Consider the following 22,511-nt stretch of genomic DNA (forward strand, 5'->3'; position numbering starts at 1 on the left):
GATAGTTATTCAAATGATCTTAATCCTCTTTCTTTCGATGAAAGTCTACTCTCTCCACTTTAGATGGTGACAATGATGATGAGGATTCACATTCCTCCCATAGTCATCATTCAGAGGATGATGATTCTCCCTCATATTCTCTAGTCTTAGGACATCTTTGGGCTCGTCAGACACTAGAGTCAACAGGTGATTGGGTTGATGATTCTTCAGATACTAGATGAATAAGGTCACGATTTCAGTAGGCTCCACATCTCTTAATTGCTTCAGTTTTAGATCCAGAGTCCTTTCAGGAAGCTTTAGGTATTCCCAAGTGGGATGTAGCCATTGAATTAGAGTTTAGTTCCTTGGAGAGGAACCACACTTGGGATCTTGTCCCTCTTGTTAAGGGAAGAAAACTTGTTCGATGCAAATGGATCTATTAGACAAAATTAGCTTTAGATGAATTTCTTGATAAATATAAGCCTTGATTTTTTGCCGAAGGGTTCTCCAGGGTTCCTAAGATTGATTACTCTGAGAATTTTGCACCATTTGCGAAAATGAATTACATCTGACTTGTCCTTGCTATTGCTGCAACTTATAGATGGGAAGGTCATTAGATGGATTGAAAGAGTGCTTTTCTTCAAGGTAACCTTCAAGAGGATAAATACATGGAGCGGACATAGTGGTTCATTCAAGATCCTTCACTTGTTTGCCTTTGTCAAAAGTCTCTCTATGGTCTTAAATAGGCCGTTGAGCCTGGTATGCTGATATGGAATCCATTTGACAGTTGGGTTCACTTGTTGCCATTTTGATATGAATGTCTACATTTTGTAGCATGATGATATTCTAACATTTTTGGTTCTCTATCTTGATGACTTAATTTTAAGGAGTCACTCATCCACAATTTAGGTAGTGAAGACTGCCCTTCATGATTATTTCTTGATGTTAGATGTAGGCTTTTGAACTACTTTTTGGGGATTGAGTTCACTTAAGTATTCTTTAGAGATATTCCTTGCACAACCTAAGTATGCTCTTGATTTTCACCCTAGTTTTTGCATAGCTAACTATAAGCTTGCATCGACTCCATTTCTGTTTTGGATCAAAATTGAGGCTAAGTGTTCTTCACCTTTGGTGGATGGAACTTTGTATCAACATCTTGTTGGTTGTCTCATATACTTGATTCACGCGAGACCTGACATTTCATATGTTTTAGGCATAGTCTCTCGATTCATGTAGGAGCTGTATGAGGTGCATTAGAGAGCAACTAAGAGGATTGTTCTCTACATTTAGGGTACTCACAAATATAGGATTCACTATGCAGCAGGCATGGATGTTGACTTGATGGGATACACAGATTCAGATTAGGTAGGTGATTCTTAGGATTGCAAGTCTACTTTAGGATATTGTTTCTTTCTTGGTTATGGTCTAGTTTGTTGGTTGAGCAAGAAGAAGTCTGCAATTTCTCTTTCATCTATAGAGGTTGGGTATTGAGGAGCAGTTAATGTTGCTATTGAGGCTATTTGGCTTCAAAATATTCTCATTAAGCTGGGCAATGCTTTTTCAGAAGCCTACAATTATTTTTTGTGACAATGAGAGTGCCATACATATCGCTCACAATTTAGTCCATCATTAGAAGACCAAACATATTGAGATCCACATGCACTATATTTGGGACTTCATTCATAAGCAAATCATTGATGTTAGGTACTTTTTTATATCATGTCAAATTGCAGACATCTTCACCGAACCCTTCATTGAGAGCAAGTTCCTTCGTTTGTGAGCTTTGTTGGGGGTGCGATAGGTGTCTACATTGGGTTGGGGGGGGGGTGTAGGCTTCTTAGTCCTCTTTACTCTCTTTTTGGGGGTATTCTATCTCTATTTGTGTGGGAGGATTCTTTATCTTGGGGGGACTTCTTTGTACATGGGTACCTAATATGACCTCTTTTGTCGAGACCCATTATCTTTTCACCCACCTAAGCTACACTTAAGGGTGGGGGGCAGGTGGGGTGGGGGTGTTTATTTTCCTATTCCAAGTTTTTTTGTACACTTATAATTAAGCTTGCTTAGGATTAATTGAGTATTAGTGCAAGTGGGTGCAAGGTGTCGACATCTTCCATGAGAGTTACACTTGTCTATTTTAGGTTATTGTGGTGGTCTCTTCTCCCATTGGTCATATTTTCCACCTCTCCCCTCTCATTTTCTATATATGCTGACTCCTCGCTAGTTTTGGTATTCCATTCTATTGCATTCTGCAAATTTTTCTTTTGTATTCTACTAATCCTATTTTGTTTCTTTAGCTTTTGTAGTTCTTTCTTGGAGGCTAGCTATATGTTTTTATTTTGATCTTGTATCATTTGCATACACAATTTTAATTCTATTCATTTGAATTTGGTATTTTGGGATATTCATCCTTTCAGATCCTAAGACTTATACCTTGCCTTCTATCATACCTTCGTTTGAGTGAGAAGAAGTTGAATATGTGCCCAAAACCTGGAGAAGTCTACAATGTCTTTCCAATAATCCTCTTGTTATGCTCTTAAGAGTGTTGATAATGCGTAGTTATGACATGGTTGCTTTCTAATTTGATAGAATGACTTTTTAATGGAATTTGTTAATAATATGGCTTGGAGAGAGTTTGATTTATAGATGTTGAGGATGGAGGATGGATGGTTGAGATTTGATTTATAGATCAACGATTGAGGATTCATGAGAGATTAGGGTAGAAGAGATCACCAAGTGGCACATTTGATTGAATACATTTGGCGAGGACTAAGACATCAAGGGCTAGGAATGGTTTGACCAAATCCAAAGGAAGATATTGAGTCCTCTAACATGTGTAAGACGATATATGGGGAAGAGAGACTTGTGACAAGTATTCTCTCATAGATACTTATGGAAGATGGACCTATGCAAAGCATCCTTTCGCACGTGTGAAGACACATAGGGAAGAATAACCTATGACAAGTGTCCTCTCACACATGCAAGGATACATAAATTGTTTGCATTTATTTAGTTCTTGGAGGATTGGATTTAATTAAATAAATGTGAGGAATAGGGATAATAGATGAGCGAATTAAATCAATGATTAATATTTGTTTAATTAATGTGTGGAATATTATAAGTTTGGCACAATTAGGTGTGGAAAAATTTAGGTGTCTATAGAATGTACTCAAAATGTAGCCAACCATAAATTTTTAGGTTGTACTTGTGTATTGTATGGATACCCACACACTCATGCCCATATAACTGCACTCAATTCCAATTCAACAACTTAGGTTTAATCTTGAAGTTGATGTTACCAAATATATGTGAGGTTGTATGACTTTTGACACAAGCAGAAGAAATAAACATGGGTTGTACACTCCCTTGCTAGCACCAACAAGAGCTTTGGGAGTCAATTCCATGGACTTTATTTTAGGTTTGTACCTTACAATGTATGACCATGGTTAAGATATTCTAGTAGTGGCTATGTTTTTAAAACTGGCCATCTTAGCAATTTATCAAAATATATCCTCTATGCTGGATATTGCAAAACTTTATTTCTACCATATATGGGTATGCTTTGGTTTCTAGATTTTTACAAATGAAGACATTAAATGTTTTTGTAATTTAAATAGAATCATACACTCTCGGATGGATACAAAGTTAATGATTTGGAGTGGAAGTGATTAACTGATTGATATTGCATCCATATTTGTAAATATTAATGTAAATGGATTAGAAGAGCCTATCTTCCATTTAACACAACAATAAAGGTGTGTACAATTATATAAGATACTACATTTAAATTATGTATTGGGGTTTAAGCCTTTTGTCAAAAAGGGGCAAAAAAAAGTTTTTATATTATATAAAAAAACAAAAATAAAGTTAACCATGTTTATTAAAGGCTCTACTCATATTGGCTTCCAACATCAAACAAATAGTGATCGAACATAGTTAGAAACTTGCTATTAGAGATATCAAATAAAGACTTCGTCGACAAATTGGTCTTTCACGGTATCCCTTCTCCCCAAAATCTAAAGTGGAGACAAAAAAAATGACTAGGAAAATCAAAGTTGGAGGCAGTTCTAGTCTAACTATCCTTGCTTGATTTTTGTCAACTCCACTAAAGTCTTTTCAACACCTTTTTCCACCAAAAAGGGTCGTGATTGAACATAGTTATAAACTTGCTATTAGAGATATCAAATATAGACTTCGTAGGCATAAAATGGTCTTTCAAGGTATCCCTTCTCCCCAAAATCTAAAGTGGAGACAAAAAAAATAACTAGCAAAATCAAAGTTGGAGGCAGTTCTATTCGTAAACTATCCTTGCTTGATTTTGTTCAACTCCACTAAAGTCTTTTCAACACCTTTTTCCACAAACAAGGTCGCTCGACCTATACTTCATTCTTCATGAAAGGGCTAGTCACAAGGCACAAATACAAGTTATAAAGAGTTTGCTAGTCACAATGTCCTCTGTTGTTGATATCCATGAGACATCTAAAAAATTTCTTAACCATGGTGGTTACATCTTGTTTAAAGTCTTCCATGTCAGTGTTAGGTTAAACGAGATGAAGTCCTTAGAAGTGTTAACCTCCATCCTCCTAGAAGGTTTTGTTAGATCTCTAAGTTTTATTTGATGCTATATGCCAATACTTTTGAAGTTTTCTATTTCCTTCGTGAATTTGCTATGGTTTTGCGGTGTCGTTTCCAAAAAATTATTTATTAAAAGAGGCAACAAAGGAAATCACACTAAGAGAAGATGGACATTTGAAAATTGAAGAGGTAATGTGGTCTTTTAGGACAACAAGGTACTTAATCATTGGTTCAATCTCCTCTAATAGAGCCTCCTAATATAAAAAATTACCACTAAAAGAACCATTATCTAGGTTGACTTCAATGCCATAAGAGTTTTAGACTCCTTGTATAAACCTAACACCTTCATCTTCGCCCATGGAAGAAGTATTGATTGTGTATGGTCAATGAGTTAGATAATTGAGATTCCACAAGGTATGAAATGGTAAATTTTTTAAAAATAATGCTCTACTCTTGTCTGACATTTCATGAAGATATTTTAGATGCATCTAAATCTCTGTAGTTGTCTTGCCAACCAGCACTTGTAGAAGCATGTTGTTGGTGATTGATGACTTAATGAGCATAAACACTTTCCGGTTGCGCTCATCGAATTTGTCTTGGTCTTTTCCTGCTGTTGGGGTACAAGTAGTCTTACCCACAATAATCTGGTCTAGACATCGATATTCAAAGATTCTTAGCATGCCCTATTTTCACATGTCGTAGTTTTTTCCATTGAAGTGTTGACTGCTATCCAACGTGATGTTGGTCAACGATGCCATCCCTCTCGCTTTTCAGTGTGTGAAAAACAAGGTCATCAACAAACTTTGAAATTTTGATTTCCTAGTCAAAATCAGTCAAAACCTGAGTGGCACAGATCCCAAGGTACTAGAAAATGTGAAAATTCTTTTTGACACAAATTCCAAGGTAGCAAATTTTCAAGAAATTAAAAAAAAACTCTTCTATTTTGAAAGAAAATTGGAAAAAAGGAACCTCAGTTTTTATTCAAAAAACTGGTAAAAAATTATGCAAAAATAGAAAGCCAGGAAAACCCTAGTCTGGGGTAAAACAAAGTTGAATTTGCATAAATGTTGAGAAATACACAGAACTCACAATTTTAGATAAATGCCATGTTTTTTCTTTTAAAAAATCGATAAAAACCACAAGCAAGGAAGACTGTGTTGCAAAACCCATGCTTTTTCCATAATGTTCCATGATTGTTGGGGACGGGGAGATAGGGGGACAAAGGGCAAAAGTTTCGGGGACAAGGGGGACTTGGGCCAAGGGGAGAGGGGAGTGGGGGAAATGCGTTTCTGTGGAACACTATTTTTCTAGAAGACATCACACAAAACCATCAAAAAATCATGTCCAGACACAGTTGGCGCTCAAGTCCTATTGTGGAAAATAGAGGCATGATGGGAGAATCTGAGAAAAAAATTTCTGTTGTGAGCAACATCGTTCATAAGAATTTGACATGATTTTTCAGTTGTCATGAATCAGTAAGTGATGCAAAAGATCTCAAAAGACGCTACACAAATACACCAGAAAATAAACAAAGGGTAGATGTGGGATTCGTAGATGGAGGGCACCCATGCAACTTGAAAACAAACCCGCGGAAAAATACTCCGCAAGTTTTAGATGTATTTCAGACAAAAATTCTCCTCAAATTTCCCTTAAAACCCTCAAAAATGCCTTCGACAATTGTCTGAAATAAACCTTTCATTCTTATTGAGAACAAACTTTTGATTTTTAACAAAAACCCGAATCAAAAACTTCTGAAAAATTAATTTTCAGGATAAACATGAATTTTGTGTTAAATTTTTTTTTGTCAAAAAATAACCGGCTTTGATACCATGAAATGGTAAATTAAGACGAAAGACTCCATATTAAGGAATTTACAAGATGATGTTTTTAAAATAAAAATATTCGTAAACAGAAAATTAGAAACTACCTAAATAATGAAATGAATAACTAAATGACCATTAAATAATACATTAGTTACTTCAATAGGATATGGGGGGTTGTTAGCAAGGTTTGACTTTTTCTTCTAGGGATTTTAGATGATTGAGAGGAATTTTGACTTAGAGGCATAACTACAATCACAACAAGGTTTTTGTAATCTAGTGAGTAGATAACAAAAACTTTTTAAGATAAATTTGATATTTATTTACATTCCAAACCCTCATTATGCTCAATTGTGGGTGGTGACAGTGTGAGATTTTATGCTAAAAATCCAATAAATATCAACATGTATATTTAAAGCTTTGCCACTTGGTGGTTGCATTTTTGCCTTGGCTTTGGCACCCTTATCTGGCACTAAATTTAGTTATCTTACTCTTCTTAGGTGGGGTTGTGTTGATCCTTTTCAATTAGTAGCCATTCTATGCTGGTCAAACCACCTTAAAGTTGTGCCTCCTTTGCTTGATTTGGTATGCCACTTTCAAAGGCGTGCTTTGCACTGATTTTTGCCACTTTGAGATTGAGGCCCGACTTTGTCATGACTAAGCCACTAAAAAGTTGTGTTTGTCTTTGTGAATTTATTATCTTTCTTTCATGTTCTATGGCACTGACATTTCTATTCAGAGGGCATGTTGGGGAGTTCTTTCTTCATGTTGGTTCGAGGCTTCAACCCTACATCCACTTCTGTTTTTTGCTGGAGCTATCAAACTCTCAAGAATTTGATCATCTTTCTGCATTATTCCTTATCCAATAGAAATCTGCAAACGTCTTTAGTAGACTAAATGATGAGTTGGTAATTATTCTGAAAGAAAAGCTTACTTGACTTTGATAAAATAACAAAAATGACATTGTTAGTGACTACAAACTTGATTTCAGGTAAAGTTTGGTTGGGGTATCAACAAGGATGTGAAGTAGGTAATAGTTTATATGTTGTGCACAGGGGCTGGGAATGAATAATAAGAACAGATTCAACATGAGTGCGGCAATTAATGATAACTTCTAGAAAACCAAAACCAACATGAAGTATAAGGAAGTCCATGGTCAACATTGAGTGCTGCGCCAATACAATGTGGGTCACGTGTAAAAGGAAAGCCTCATAGGAGAATCGACCCTTTTTGCCATGGACATTACACCATATCATTAAGAATTTAAGGAATCCTCTATGTGCTCACTCATCCATCTTAACTTCTTTACATCTGATTTTCAATGTGGAACTACCTCTGAATTTACAACCTTTATTTTAGATGCATTGGTCGTGAACAACTTCATGGGGAGAAGTTGAGTCCAAATTGTAATGCATTTGCAGAAGTGGGTCGAATCATGAACATCAAGAAAAGGCATATGAAACTAAGAAATACCAAAGATGGGAAAGCTTGTTGATAATTCACTGATGAAAATGGTTTGTGAAAGTTGTTTTGATAAGTTTTGTGAGTACCAAAGTTGTTTTGCCAAAGTTTTGTTTTGATAAGTTTTGTAATAATAATACTAATGTGTTATTGTTGAATGTTTTGATCAGTTGAAGCCACTGGTTAAGGCACCAACTAGGGATGTTATTACAACCGATCGCATTAACCATATTTAATGAGTCTCCCTCCAGATGAATTCTCTGCACCCCAAGCTCCTTCCCTAACTGAAGACCTCTTAAGGCCGCTCTGAATTCAACTTCATTGTTTGTAGCAACTCCAATCTTTCCAGAGATTTCTTTCATATAGAAACCATCGAAGTCCCTCAAAATACAACCAATACCACTTTGACCCGGATTGCCTGCAGAAGCACCATCAAAGTTTACCTTGCTCCACCCAGGCTTTGGCACATCCCATTTCACCCCCACTCTTGGATTGACCTGATCCACTGGGGTTCCCAAGACAAAAAGCTGTGGAATGAGTAGATTTGGAAGAGCCAACTTAATCTTACAATCCCAGTCTGTGAACAAGTTCTTCTTTAATGATTTGGATTGAGCAACCTCATTTAGGAGCTCAATCAGGTGGATCTCAATTTTCCCACAAAGAGACATTAAGCTCATGTCTTTACCTTGGAAGATTCTACGATTACTTTCTTTCCAAATTTCCCAAATCAGAAGCGATGGTAGGATATAAAGAAAATCAACAAAAATAGCCTTTCTTGCCGGTTTAGGCCATTGCGAAAACCACTTATCCAGCCCTGATGGGAAGGGGCCAAAGATTCCCAATTTTCCCATGAAATGCCACCAACAGTGGCTGGAGAATTTGCAGTGGAGAAGTAGATGAGTCACAGTCTCTTCATGCTCTAGGCATAAAGTGCATCTACTGGGTCCATTGATACCCATTGAATAGAGCCTTTCTTTAGTTAAGATCTTTTTCTGACAAGCCAACCAGGCAAAAGAGCCTGCTTTGGGAAGGAGGTGTAAAAGATTAACATGCCAATATTTTTTGTCTATGGCCACTTCTTTCAATTTGTAACCAAAACATACTTTGTATTTACCATTAGAGGAACCACACCACCTAATAATGTCCTTTTCAGTGGAAGGGAAAATAATCCTTTTGCTGAGAATGTCGGCAAACAAGTCTTTTTGATGCTGATCCAAGTCCAGGGGATCCAAGGAGTTCCATTTCCAATTTGCGAAACCATTTTATTGGATAGGATAACTATAATCACAAATATTATGCCCCCAAAGGTGATAGGTTTCTACCATAATAGGTTGCAATGAGGGATTGAGACATAAGGCATCTTCACCAGCCCAAGAGTCAATCCAAAAGGAGGCATCCCTACCATTCCTGACATCCTAGGTAACCCGATCACTTATGATTTCCCTGCTATCCACAATAAAATTCCAGATGGCCAAGCCTCTGGGGGGGTTGTTTATAGTGAGAATCCTTTTTGGCTCTAGGGAGTCCAAATATTTATGTTTCAGAAGCCTTGCCCATTTTTGCTTCCCACCACTACAAATTTACCAAACCAATTTTGCATCCATAGCTAAATTCATACTCGAGATTTGGTGAATGCCAACACCCCCTGCCTTTTTTGGTTGGCAGATATTTTTCCAAGCTACCAAAGGAAATTTCCCTTTGTCATCCAAACCATTCCAAAAGAACTCTCTCATTAGAGAGATCAATTCATCTTCAATTGCCATCGGTAATCTCAGGAAAGCCATGGAAAAAACCGGTAGTGCAGAAAGGACCAATTTTATCATAGTGAGTTTACCAGCGGAGGATAACCACTTACCTTTCCAAATTGCAAGCTTGGATTTGCACTTATCAATAAGATGCTTCCAATAGTGATTTTTGTTATTGCCAATGAAGAGGGGGGTTCCAAGAAATTTCCCTGGGAAGTTTGCAACTCTGAGATTAAGAATCCTTGATAATACACCTTGCAAGTTAATCGAAGTATTGACAAAAAACACTTCAGATTTGTGCCAATTGATTTTCTGCCTGGAAGCCATACAATAATCATTGAGGCATAATTTAATTGTTCTTGCATCCCTCCTGCAAGCCAAACCAAACAGTACGGGTATCATCGACAAACTGCAAATGAGTCATTTTTTCTACCCCTGTTGCCACATTGACTCCAATCCAACGATCATCTTGCTGAAGAGATCTTATTGATCGACCTAAGGCTTCAGCCATTATGATGAAGATAAATGGTGATATTGGATCACCTTGTCGAATTCCTCTTGTTGAGAAAAATAAGCCGTGAGATGAGCCATTAACCAAAACAAAGAATTTGGGGGAGGATAGACAACTCGTGACCCATGTGATCCATTCCTTGCAAAAGCCAAATTTATTAAGAACATCAAATAAGAAATCCCTGTCCACCATATCATAAGCTTTCAGAATATCCAGTTTTAAAATCATACATGAATCCTTGGTTTTCCTGGCCGTGTGAAGCGTTTCATGAGCAATGATAAATGCCTTCCACAATGGATTTTCCAGGGGCAAAACCACTTTGTTCATATGATATGATGTGTTTAAGGAGGGGCTTCAATTTGTTGTCTATGATCTTTGTTACAATATCATATACCGTGTTGCATACAACAATGAGCCTAAAATCGCTCATCTGTTGAGGGTTTTGCTTCTTCAGGATTAGAGTAAAAAAGGTGTGATTAATATCACCTAACATAGTCATTTTCTTTCTTGATTCTTCTACTGCAAGATGAAGATCTTGAGCGATGATATCCCAGAAATGATGGAAAAAAGCAGCAGGGAAGCCATCAAGGCTAGGAGTCTTGTCAATACTTAGCTGAAAGGTAGTTTTCCTTACTTCATCAATTGAAATAGGAGTACATAGAGTTGTATTTTGACTATAAGATATTACAGATGGGATTGAGTTAAGAATTCTGGCTCTTGCTTCATGATCGATCTGGCGATCACCATTCAACAAGGAATCAAAGAATCTTACAGCTTCTTGTGTAATGTCCTCATAGTTCCTGACAGTGACTCCATCCAGTCTCATAATCTCTGATATTCTGTTTCTATTTCGAATGGCAATGGCTGACCGGTGGAAGAATTTGGTGTTTTTGTCACCTTCCTTTAGCCATAACTCCCTTGATTTTTGACGCCAATGGATTTCCTCACACTGAAGGATTTCATTTAGATCAGATTTGAGAGTATTTTCTTTGATAAATAAATCCTCATTCATTCTTGAAGTAATAACAAAGTTGGTTATTTCTTCTAGCTCAGCCTTAATTCTTAATTTTTCCATATGAATATTCTTGAATTGGGTCTTATTCCATTCTTTGATCTTAACCTTAATATACTTGAGCTTCTTATTGAGTACGAATAATCTCAAATGGTTCCCAAGAACTGGTTCATTCCACCAAAAATATATAAGATCATATAGCTTAGGCACTCTAAACCACATTTTCTCAAATTGGAAAGGAGTACCTCCCTCCGCTTGTCCCATAGCGACCTCCAGACAGATCGAGTAGTGATTTGATCTGATAAGTGGGAGAATCGATGAATCTAAAGCTAGATTTTGTCCTAGCCACGCACCAATAACAAGAAACCGGTCAAGCCATTCAACAATATTAGTAAAACCCACTCTCCTGTTCGTCCATGTGAAAACTCCATTATTAGGAATAATGTCTAGAAGGTGATTCTTCTCAACAAATTCCAAAAAGTCCTTCTGGGACGTACTAGTCCTCTAGATACCCCCACTTTTCTCAATGCTGGAAAGGATCACATTGAAGTCCCCGGCTACCACACAACTGCCATCGGTAATACTGTTTAGTTTGATGGTTAAGAGATCCCAGAGAGCGCGTTTATCACCAGCAGAAGATGGTCTGTACACATTGAAAAGATTAAAATTCTCATTCTATCCAAGAATAGTTACTAGGCAATGTTGCCAATACTTATCTTCCCCAACAAGAGAGATCCTAACATTCATGGGATTCCAAATGATTCCCAAGCCACCAGAGGCTCCATCTGATTGCCTAAACAACCCATTCCACTGTTTCCAAGCTCTCATTTTAGCATCAGCCTTAGCCTTACTCCACTTAGTTTCTTGTAGTAGCCAAATATCTCCTTTGGTGTCATCAATATGGCACTTAATCAAGCACCATTTGTCAGGGGCATTGATGCCGCTGGCATTCTAAGATAAGAGTTTCATTACTCCTGGGGAAGGGCATTTCCCTTCCCTAAATTAAGTTTGGTTTGACCACTGGCAGCACTAGCCACTGCTAGCATAATTTTTTTTGATTTTCCCCCCCGCACACCTTTTGGCTTAAAATTTGGTTTTTCAATAGTTGAATCCAACTTCCCAAAACATTTTGTAGTAACCTCCAATATAAGATCAAAGTCAGGTTCAAAGTCTTCATCACCCTCTGAGGAGGAAGATTCAATTTCACCATCTTCCAATTCAATACCTATCGAGGAGAAAATCTTCCCTCCCATCTCCCCAGAGTACTAGCCTCCATACCCTGAGTGTGAAAATTGCAATCTTCAATTACCAACCTAGGCACAAGAGGAGAGGGTGGAAGCGAATCCGCTAATTTGGATTCAATATCTGCCTATAAGGTTTTAGTCTTTTCCAGAAGTATGAGAAGATATTGTTGTCTCTTGCTTTGACCAGAGGAGGGAGGAGCTATGTTCAGAGGAGTTGCCTCTGTCAATGGAACATTCTCATTATCATGAGTTTCGTTGCTAAAATCTACCCCGATATCAGTGGAGCTAGGAGGTTCCGGTTGCAGCTTTTCTTCAATAGGAAATTGCATACATGAATAACTTCACTATATCGTAGCCGAAACATCACAACTAATGCCGGTGTGATCCAGGGAGAAGCATTTAGGAAAAATATGCAACTGATCTTCTCTATCAATCTTTTGGATCCAGATCTTTCCAGCACCAATAATTTTGACTTCATCGGGGATCTTGGTGATTTGATCTATGCTAATGCAAATTCTGAGGAAGCTTCCCCATGATTTATCCTCCAAAATGTCATCAACTGATACAAAGGTGCCAAGGTTTTTTCATATATCCTTACTGACATCAATATGCCAATAATCCGAGGGATAGTTGTACAATCTTAACCATACCTTGCTGTCCAGTAATACATGCGTTCGAGGATTGAAATTGGGCTGCCAATCAATGCTGTGAACTTCAATGCCATCCAAGATATATGGACCTTTGTTTTTAGCTTGCCATTTCTCCTCATTGCTCATAAATTCAATCATATAGAAATCATTTGGGAGAATATTAATGTTAATATCCTTTCCCCATTGTGCTCTACACCAGGATTCAAAGTTGTCCTTAACCCGTTTTCCACCACCCCACTTGATGAAAAGGCAAAACTCAAGCAAACTCGACCTAGCATAATTAATTTTATTTTAATCCAAAAAGATGGTAGGTCTTGAGGTTTTTCTTACCGGTTTAGGATGACGAGGTCGCTGAGGGAGGAAGGTCCATCTTCGGAAGTCAGGGTAACTGTCTCAGTTCGACCAAGGGTTCTGAATTTTAGGACGGAAGTTGGATCTCCAAAACCTGGCATGGTCCGCCCTTGAGTTATCTTGCTCGAAGCGCCCATTCCGCATTTGGAAATTACCATGAGCTTTCAGAGGGACCAGAGTAGGTTCAGAATGAGGATTGCCTCTCTAAATTTCGGCATGGGGATGCTAGATTCAGGCGATGGATACCAGTTTCAGGGGGCCTCGGAAGCAGGATGCTTAGCTTTGCGAAACCAACCTTTGTTATTCCAAATGAAACCATTTTCCTTCTATTTATGCGGGTCAATAGGGCACTAGTTACCACTTGAATATGGATTTCCATAGTTCATCCGCGGTCTGGAATATCTGTTACCTTGGAACATGTCTGCTTCCCAGCATTAACTGGTTTCTGAGCAGATTGAAATCTACCTGTTTGGATGGGAAAGACAATATCTGCTTCATCAGTCCATGAACCAACCTTTGCGGCCTGAGCGTCAGAACTTCGCACATCGGTAGACCAGCTCCTATCACCACTTGCGATCCTGCTACCTTCCAACGTCCTTCTCAACATTTAATTTGACTAACTAAAAATATTTAATTTTTATATACAAGTTATTTTATTTAATTAAAAAATAAATTATCAAATATTATATCTTTATAAAACCCACTATAATTATTTTAATTTGTATGAATAAAATACATTTTATAATATTATATAAAAATTAAATATATAAATATAATAAAAAACCTTTCCAAAATATTTATAACATATTTAAAAACACAACACTATTTTTGGGGTTTTATCCTTAAATTTATGGATCATTAATGATAAAGAGGGCTTGCGAAACCAAATAAAAAATTAAAGAGGGCATACAAAATGAAATAAAAAATTGCATGTGCTCTGTCTACTGTCTCATAATTTCATTCCCGCTTATTTGCATGTTTTAAATTTTTATTTGGGCGGGAGGAGACAAATTCAAAGAAAACATTACTTAAACTTGTGACTAATTGCGGACTGTTCACAACACCCAATGTACCATTCACAAACGAAACGGAAAACAGAAAAGGACACGGCTTCTGAGGGCCCCACACTAAGCGGTCAAAGCTTAGTGTGTGCTCTTTAAGGCTGGCCGAACCATTGCTACACAGAGTAGGTTGTTGATGCACGTGGCAAGCCATAACATTTAATGATGGATGGCGTAGCATTCTCTTATCCAATGTCTTCTCTACTTGTTGAGAATTGTGTAAATATGTATCATGAATATTGGTGGGATCGGTCTCCAATATTATTATTCATCTATTGATTCTATTCCAATTATTCAATATGTTGCCAGAGATTGTACAATTTTTTTAAACAATTCATCTTGCAACTTGTATCATTCATTTCTTTAAAAATCCGCTGAATCCTAAGTTACAGATATACAACATATACACTACTTTAGATTAATAGTATTGGTTTTTGTTTGTACTTTTTGTTTTTATTGCATATAGTATATACAATTTTTTGTTGTTTTTCATAACATACAGTATAAATTACTTTTGCACAAGACATATATTTCTGTAGTTTAAATTGTTGAGCCTTGTTTGCACCGACATTTGGAAGTTTGAACATTCTGGCAAACTATTACAAAACATCTTGGGGTATTTGTTATTCAAAATTTTTGACTTGATCTGTACCTACATTTTAGGATCTTCATCTCTAATTTGATGAATCTTGCATATTATGAATATCAAAGTCATTACTGTCTTAAAATATTTAAATTGTCCACTTAACTGTTGTACTTTATCACATATTTAGACTCTTATATTAATTTGTGGAAATATTTTTGTAATGCGTTTACTATGTAAGTTATTGATACTCTGATCATATCGGGCGTGGCTTATTTTTTTATTGTAATGTGATCTTTAGGGGAGCCCTTCATTAATGGACAAGCAGTACCCTATGGTCCTAAGTACCATGAGGAGTGGGTGAGGAACAATGCATGTTGAAATGAGATACGATCTAATGATAGACCAAGAAACTTTGATCGGTCAAGGAACTTTGAGAGACGAAGGGAAATGAGGAATAATGCTTACCAACAACCACCACCCCCACCGCCATCACCAAGTAACATGGAACACCCAGTACAAAGCAATGCACAACCTGGAAGTAATAACCAGGGTTATTAAGATATAGAAGTTCTCATACCATGAATTGGGACAAACAACTTATAAAAAATCTATTTGTGTTAATATGTGGAGGTGTCATGGAAATTTATGCTATCTTGTAAGGAATTTTGGCACACTCAACTTATAATGCAACAAATTTGTTCCATGTATTGGCACACATATTCCACTAGGAATTTCTCAACTATCTAAGAATGATAGAATTGGGTGAAGTTGTAGGTTTATGGCTGTTTAGATTATTAGAAAGAGATGCTTCCAAATATGGATGTGTTGCTTGCAATTTAATTTTATTTCCATATGTAGGAAAAGAACAAATCTAAATTACATGTAAATTCTCTGGACTATATAACTCACAAATTGTTAATGGTTTCTTGTCTAATTCATAACTTTTGTTGTCAGTATCAGTTTGAATTTATTTTGGTGGAATGTATTTTCCACTTTATTATAGTGAATTTGGCTCAGAAGGTTATATTTATGGATGTATTTACCATTGTTATCATGAATTGGCTTGGAAGGTAAATTTATGGATAAAAGTTTTCTAGTATTTAAGTATAACTTTTGTATGTCAACATGTATACTTTGGTAGTCTAAACTGTGTGTTGCTTCGAGTTAGATACACTTTTGTATGGGTCACTCTATTATTATGTTTGAGGGCTAAAATATTTGAATTCAATAATTTGTGTTTATCTCTTCTAATTGTGAATAATAAAAATTAACTTGAATGAGATTTATTCACATCACCTTGTAGTGGGGTGAAAGGAGTAAAGCGTAATGTTATTTTGATGTTTAACCCACTTCTTTAGGGCTTTACAATTTCACGTGTCTCTAGCATAAAATTAAAGCCTAGCCATAGTGTAGCATGCAAGACAGGAGCTTGAGCTTGAAACTGTGCAACCTTGTTTACCATTTTAAATGTTAGGTTTTGTTTGTAGCAATGCAATATTATCACAAATGTACCTGTTAAAGATTGTGGTGGCCTATACCGAACCAGGAGATGATGTTAAACCAGTACACCCAAAAAAACAACCATATAGAAATGAATTTTCTTGAAATTAAGGATGATTGCAAAGAATGAAATAATTAATGTTGTTGTTGAGGTTCGTAAACTTCAACTCAACATTCCTAAGGTATCCAGAGGATATGGTTCAAACGAGGTTGAAAATAAAATTTCATTCCATTTTATCACGATAAATGGTTTTGATGAGGAAAATCATGTACAGACTAATGAGTTCAGAGAAACACTTAGTGTGCTTCCATAGCGAGATTTTCCAACAATTTAAGTAAATTTTTAGAAATTGTTGGGGAAGTGTGTTGTGTTTTAGCAGATGGATCAAAGGGAACTTCTAGATCACACTTTTCGTTTGACTGCAAGCAAAAGCGATAAAGCAACTATGAAGAATTTATATAGTTAACCAATTCTCTTAAAAAAAGTGTGACTTAAAACATTTTAACTACTATATAATATTTTACACCCCAGTATAATCTTGATTGTGATTTATCTGATTCTTTCTTGATTAATTATGAAGGCGATTTATCTGATTCTTACTTGATTTGGTTGTATATTAAGAAATTAGTACATTCATATAGCGGCACTATAGAAACTTTGAGTAATTTGATTAAAAAGAGTTTTGCCAACTCACAATGCAATAATATAAAACATATTGTACTAGTTCTTCCAATAAAAAATGTACTATCATGCAATCATCAAAGTTAACAAATATTACTTTCAGAGTTCCGATATTTTCACTTGTTTGCTAAGAGAATATGTTGGGGCGTTTTGATCTATGCAGAGGGACTCAAATGGAATCAACATTGATGAATATTGAGATAGCCGAGCATTGGGATGTTTTTGGTAGTGCAACGTTGAAACATCGGATTTTTGTGGTGTTTTGGTGGCAGAGTATGCGAATGAGAACAAAGAGCCACGGATGTGACTGAAATCTAAAGCACGTCTGGCAAACAGAAGTTCAACAACATAACTAGATAAACAACTCGTGGAAATGGATGATGTTTTTGAGGTGAAAGGAGGAATGTGAGACTAGTTTGTTGAGGATGAAAAATGGCAGCTGGAGAAATGGTGAATGCCAAATTGGCAAAAGAAAAAGCATTCAATTGTAGAGAAGTAACTGTTTGAGGAAAAAGAAATGAAGACAATGGAATGTTAGCAACCTACAATGGAAATAAAGGTAAAACCCTAGAATTTCTATTGCTTGATGATGTGATTAATAGCATTGTTGAGCGTCAATATAGGTCTATAATTTTGTTTTTTTTGGGAGGCATACTGTCACAACCCTCCTTTATCTCTTTTTGATTTAAGTACAATTCTGTTATATTTTTGGTTAAGCTATTTAAAATGATTGAATAAATGTTATAAAAGAATAAAAATCAACACACACACACACACACACACACACACTCGGAGAATATAATTATTTTTATTTTTATTTATTTTCCCACTCCCAATTATGGCACATGTTGTAGGAGGAATTAAAAGCTTCTAGAGGAATCTTCAAAGCTTGCATGTAACTCACCCACTAGGTTTTTAATCAATTTGCATGAGTCCAATATTGGAAAAGAATCCCACTCCTAATTAATTTCTCTAGATAGTGGAATTAAGGGATTTTTCTTATAAATTGTATGCAAGTTTTCAAAGAAGGGAGTTGATTATGTTTTGAAATTTTTTTTTCCTTGTTGTTAGTAGTAGGATCTTCCTTGGTAGCTACATTTTGGTTGTAGGTTTGTTAAATTTTTTTGAAGATCCCCCTCAAGTGGCAAGGAAGGATCTAAGGAGGATAGCTAGAAGATTGGAGAGGATTCAACATCAAACTTCGATAAGCCAGGTTCTCTTCTTTGTTATTTCACATTCACATATGAGAAAATTGTATTATCCAAAATATAGTTTCTAGATCTTCCTTTATAAATTTTTTTAGTGGTAAATCCTTCTTTAGGGATAATATTGATAAAGATAATTTTATTATTTATTTAATTTTTCTTTAGAGAAGAAATATTAGATCTTGCTTGCATGTGAAAGATAGCTTTATTTTTATTTAAATTTCTTTAGAAAAATATATATATGATCTCGCTTTTGCTTTTCCCAAAGTTTTTTTTGATATATGCAAAAAAATCATATTTTCCCTTCTTTTAAATTTCTTTTTTTGAGATTAAAACTCCTCTCTGTGTGATTATATGATATGAATCTTAATCTTTATTATTCTCCTCTCAAATTCATTTCTCTGGCTCTTCGAATGGAAATATGAAAATAAGTCTCATTCTTTAAATAAATCTCTCTCTGTGAATGCTGGAAATAAACTCTCTCCCTGTGAATGCTAGAAATAAAGTCTCTCTCCCTCCGTGAATGTAGGAATAAATCCTCTCTGCAAATGTAGAAATAAATCCCTCTCTGTGGAAAAAGAGGTATTAAACTCTCTGTGAATATTAGTTGAATAAAATGAGGTAATAATCCTCTCTGTGAATAGTTCTCTGTGCTATCTCATCCCTGTGTATAAATTCTTATTCTCATCTGTTTACATTAACATTTCTGTTATGCATATATTTATTTATATATTGCTCTCTTATACTATCAAATAAACTAAGAAACCATATATATATATATATATATATATAGACACACACACACACACACACACACACACACACACACACACACACACACACACACACACACACACACACTATACATTAGACTTCGCAAATATTAAAACCTTAACAAAAAAATGTATTCGAATTAACGCGCACCGTTATCGAAAACAATTATTAAGGTGGTCAACGCATGGGAGGCGGAGTAACTGCCGGGACAATAATATTGGTAACCGCCGGGGGCAGTGGTACCCTCCACTACCCCTGCGGTCACTATCACAATAGTGGCCGCAGGGGGAGTGGAGGGGCCCACGGTGTCCCCTCAACCTTGCGGGCCTGCGCATGCAGGACCGCAGGGGTGATGGGACCCGTGATCCCCACCCCCCCTATTTACTATTAAAACAAACAATTCGCTTATCATTTTTTTTTTTTGTAGTTAGTTTTTTTTTAATATATTCTTTTTAAATTACAAATTGGAATTGTTAGTAATTACTTTGGGTTAAAATTTTAAGTTAATTGCTAATAATTGTTTTAGTTAAATTTTAAGTTAATAAATTAGGATTATTGTGTAAAAAATTTGAAATTTAAAATTATTGTGAATAATTGGAATCTCTCAATCCCTTGAGGATTTATTGGATTACTTGGTTGGTGATTTTAGGCTCACTTAAAACAAATAAGTCTTATTATTATGATTTGATCCAAAATTTCCAAAAGTATAAACTAATTGCTCATTTTGAACTAGTAACTCTATAATTATATATTCTCACGATAGAAGTAAACATTGCTTAATTTTGTATGTAAATGACACTATTCTTGCATCATACGCTTTACTTATATATATTAAATTGCATTCATTGATGAGCAAGTTACATTTCCATTATCTTCACGCAAGTTACATGTTTTAATATGAGAGTTCATAATTGTCATTATCATACCATTATATATTAATTAGTTTAGTTGTAGAAGAATGGTATTTCTTTTTATCAAATGGTACTTGGATGCCATCGAAGTAGTTATTCAAATAATTAAGCTTCGCAATGTCTAATTATCTACATTCTTTTCGTGATTATTTTCAAGTATGATGTTTTTTTTCATAGCTCTTAGTTAGAAAACTAAATAAAGGAAGATGGAAACCAAAACCTAGCAGCGTTCGGTATATACAGTGCCTATGGGTCACACTTATGGGTAATGCCATCATGTTGAACTACTGCACTTAACGCCTAATAAAGCTGCATCAACAACATCTGTGGCATCGTCCCTATAAATCGTCGGGGAGTAATAAGGGGCATTTGGAAATTAAAATCCAAGGGGCGGGTAATCCCCCTTAGATCGATAATTTAATAAGATAATTCTAAAATGATCTTTCATCCGCTGAGTTAAACCATAGTAAACTCCTATAGGGATGATGAATGAAATGCTCTTATGAAATTGATTTAATCTCAAAGAATTGTTGTCGATTGACAATTGGTCAAGGGTGACGCTTATGATAAGAATTAGGATCTAGTAGTTTTAGGCCACAAGAAATAGGCCATCTTGAGCCTTTGCTTAAGCGCTACCACCGTGGGTAGCAATCGCAGAGAAACTATCTGGGAAATTGACCCTAGAAAGGGTTGCGTACCCACTAATCAGTTTACATCAAACCATAGAGTAGAAAATAGAACTACATACTTTACGCCTTGATCCCGTGCTGAAACGGGTATGTAGGCAGTCTAGGGACGGAGTTTTCCCTAGTACTCAAGCGTTTGTGGGTGGGGTCTAGGCTTGGTAAGAAGAAGGATTGAGTAAAAATCCCAATTTGAAAGATAAGTATAATAAAAATGAAAAAGTAATTCAATGCATACTCGGAAGGAATCTCGTATGGATTCGCTTGACTTCCCAAGGCTTTAAGCCAAATTCTGAGGCAAATTTCAAGCTTGTATTATGTTATTTAATTACTCCTAAAGACGACGACCTTGGTGCACTCCTATTAGAAGAGTGTAGTACTTAGTGAGTGGCTCAGGACCTGAATGGTCCCGATGAGTCTAAGTCTTTGGCCAGAGCACCTCCTATCCCGATTGGATAGATGCCTACCCCGTAAGGGTAGATGCCTATCCCGTATTGGATAGATGAAATCTTATGTCCCGTATGGACAGATGCCTAACCCGTATGGTTAGATGCTCATCCCGGATGGATGAATGCCTAATCCTAATGGATGGATGCCCAGAGTATGCGATTGAATCAAACACAAATGATTAAATTAAACAAAAAAAAAGAATGGTCAAATTTTGTTGGGTTAAATATGGTGGGTTATTACACATACCATCTAAGATTGCATTTTTTGAATGGGAAAAAGTTTATTGGGAGGACATAGGATGAGAAATCAAAACTAAGAGGATTGGGAAAAATGTATGTATCATGTAAATTCAAGCATATGGTACCTAGATTGTGCATTGGTGCAGGCTTATGGATCAATAAGTTTACCACTAATAAAAGGGAGGACCTGTCACACATTTGTGTGTTTATCTTTCTCATTATCATTGGGAAATTTTTTGATTTTGTTCTATTTATGCTCCTAACATAGCCAGAGAAAGATTTGAACTATGGGAATAGATGAATAAAATCTTACACCAAGATGATTGGGTGATTGGTGGTGATTTTAACACGGTAGAACATGACTCAGATCGTAGTTGGCATAACCATGTTAAAATTAAGTAATGAGGAATTTGATAAATGGTTTTTTTTGTTGAAGCTCATTGGTTGTGATTGATCCTATTCACAATTTTTTTTCCGGCAATCACCATAACTAGTTCACTTGGACTGATTGTAGATTGGGTGTAGATAGAAATCTTAGTAGATTGGACAGGTTTTATATCACTCCCAATTTACATTTATCGTATCACTCTTGTTGGTATTGTGTGAAAGTTGATTATTTTACTTCATTGTCAGATTGTTTCCTTATCATCTGTGTCATTTCCTGGATTGATGTTAAGGAATTTGACTTTCAGCTTCCCTTCAAAATGAATACTTTGCACCTTAAAATACATTTTTGTGTTACAACCATATTTGGCATTTGGAACTCCAAATGATATCTTTAGCACATACTTTTAGTAGAATGGAAGTAGAGAACAAACTAGAGATTATAGAATGCCTAAAGATATCATTTTTTCTTTCCAATCAATGTGCTCTGACTTTGTTGCCCAATGAAAAGGTACTGGTCTGAAGCCATCCTTAAATATCATCACATTAAATCAAATAAATAAATCAGTAGTTTATTTGGGAAGTCCTTCATGTGCATCCATGACCATTAATATAACCAGAGAAATATTCTTAAGAGAACACTCAACATATATATTTTATAAGGGCCATGCTTACATTGTTGCAAAAT

The 22,511-nt window shown here is 36.0% G+C and overlaps 1 protein-coding gene across 1 annotated transcript in view; it reads left to right on the plus strand.

Moving 5' to 3' along the window:
* Positions 1-15,542, plus strand: part of LOC131052101 (multiple organellar RNA editing factor 8, chloroplastic/mitochondrial) — a 51,688-nt gene extending 36,146 nt beyond the window's left edge. Inside the window, exon 4 of the mRNA XM_059211096.1 lies at positions 15,294-15,542. Coding sequence (XP_059067079.1) covers positions 15,294-15,373 — 80 coding nt within the window. The 3' untranslated portion in view covers positions 15,374-15,542. The remainder of the gene's footprint in view (positions 1-15,293) is intronic.
* Positions 15,543-22,511: the final 6,969 nt, after the last annotated feature.

Source organism: Cryptomeria japonica, chromosome 9 (assembly GCF_030272615.1).
Source record: "Cryptomeria japonica chromosome 9, Sugi_1.0, whole genome shotgun sequence".
Taxonomy (NCBI): Eukaryota; Viridiplantae; Streptophyta; class Pinopsida; order Cupressales; family Cupressaceae; genus Cryptomeria; species Cryptomeria japonica.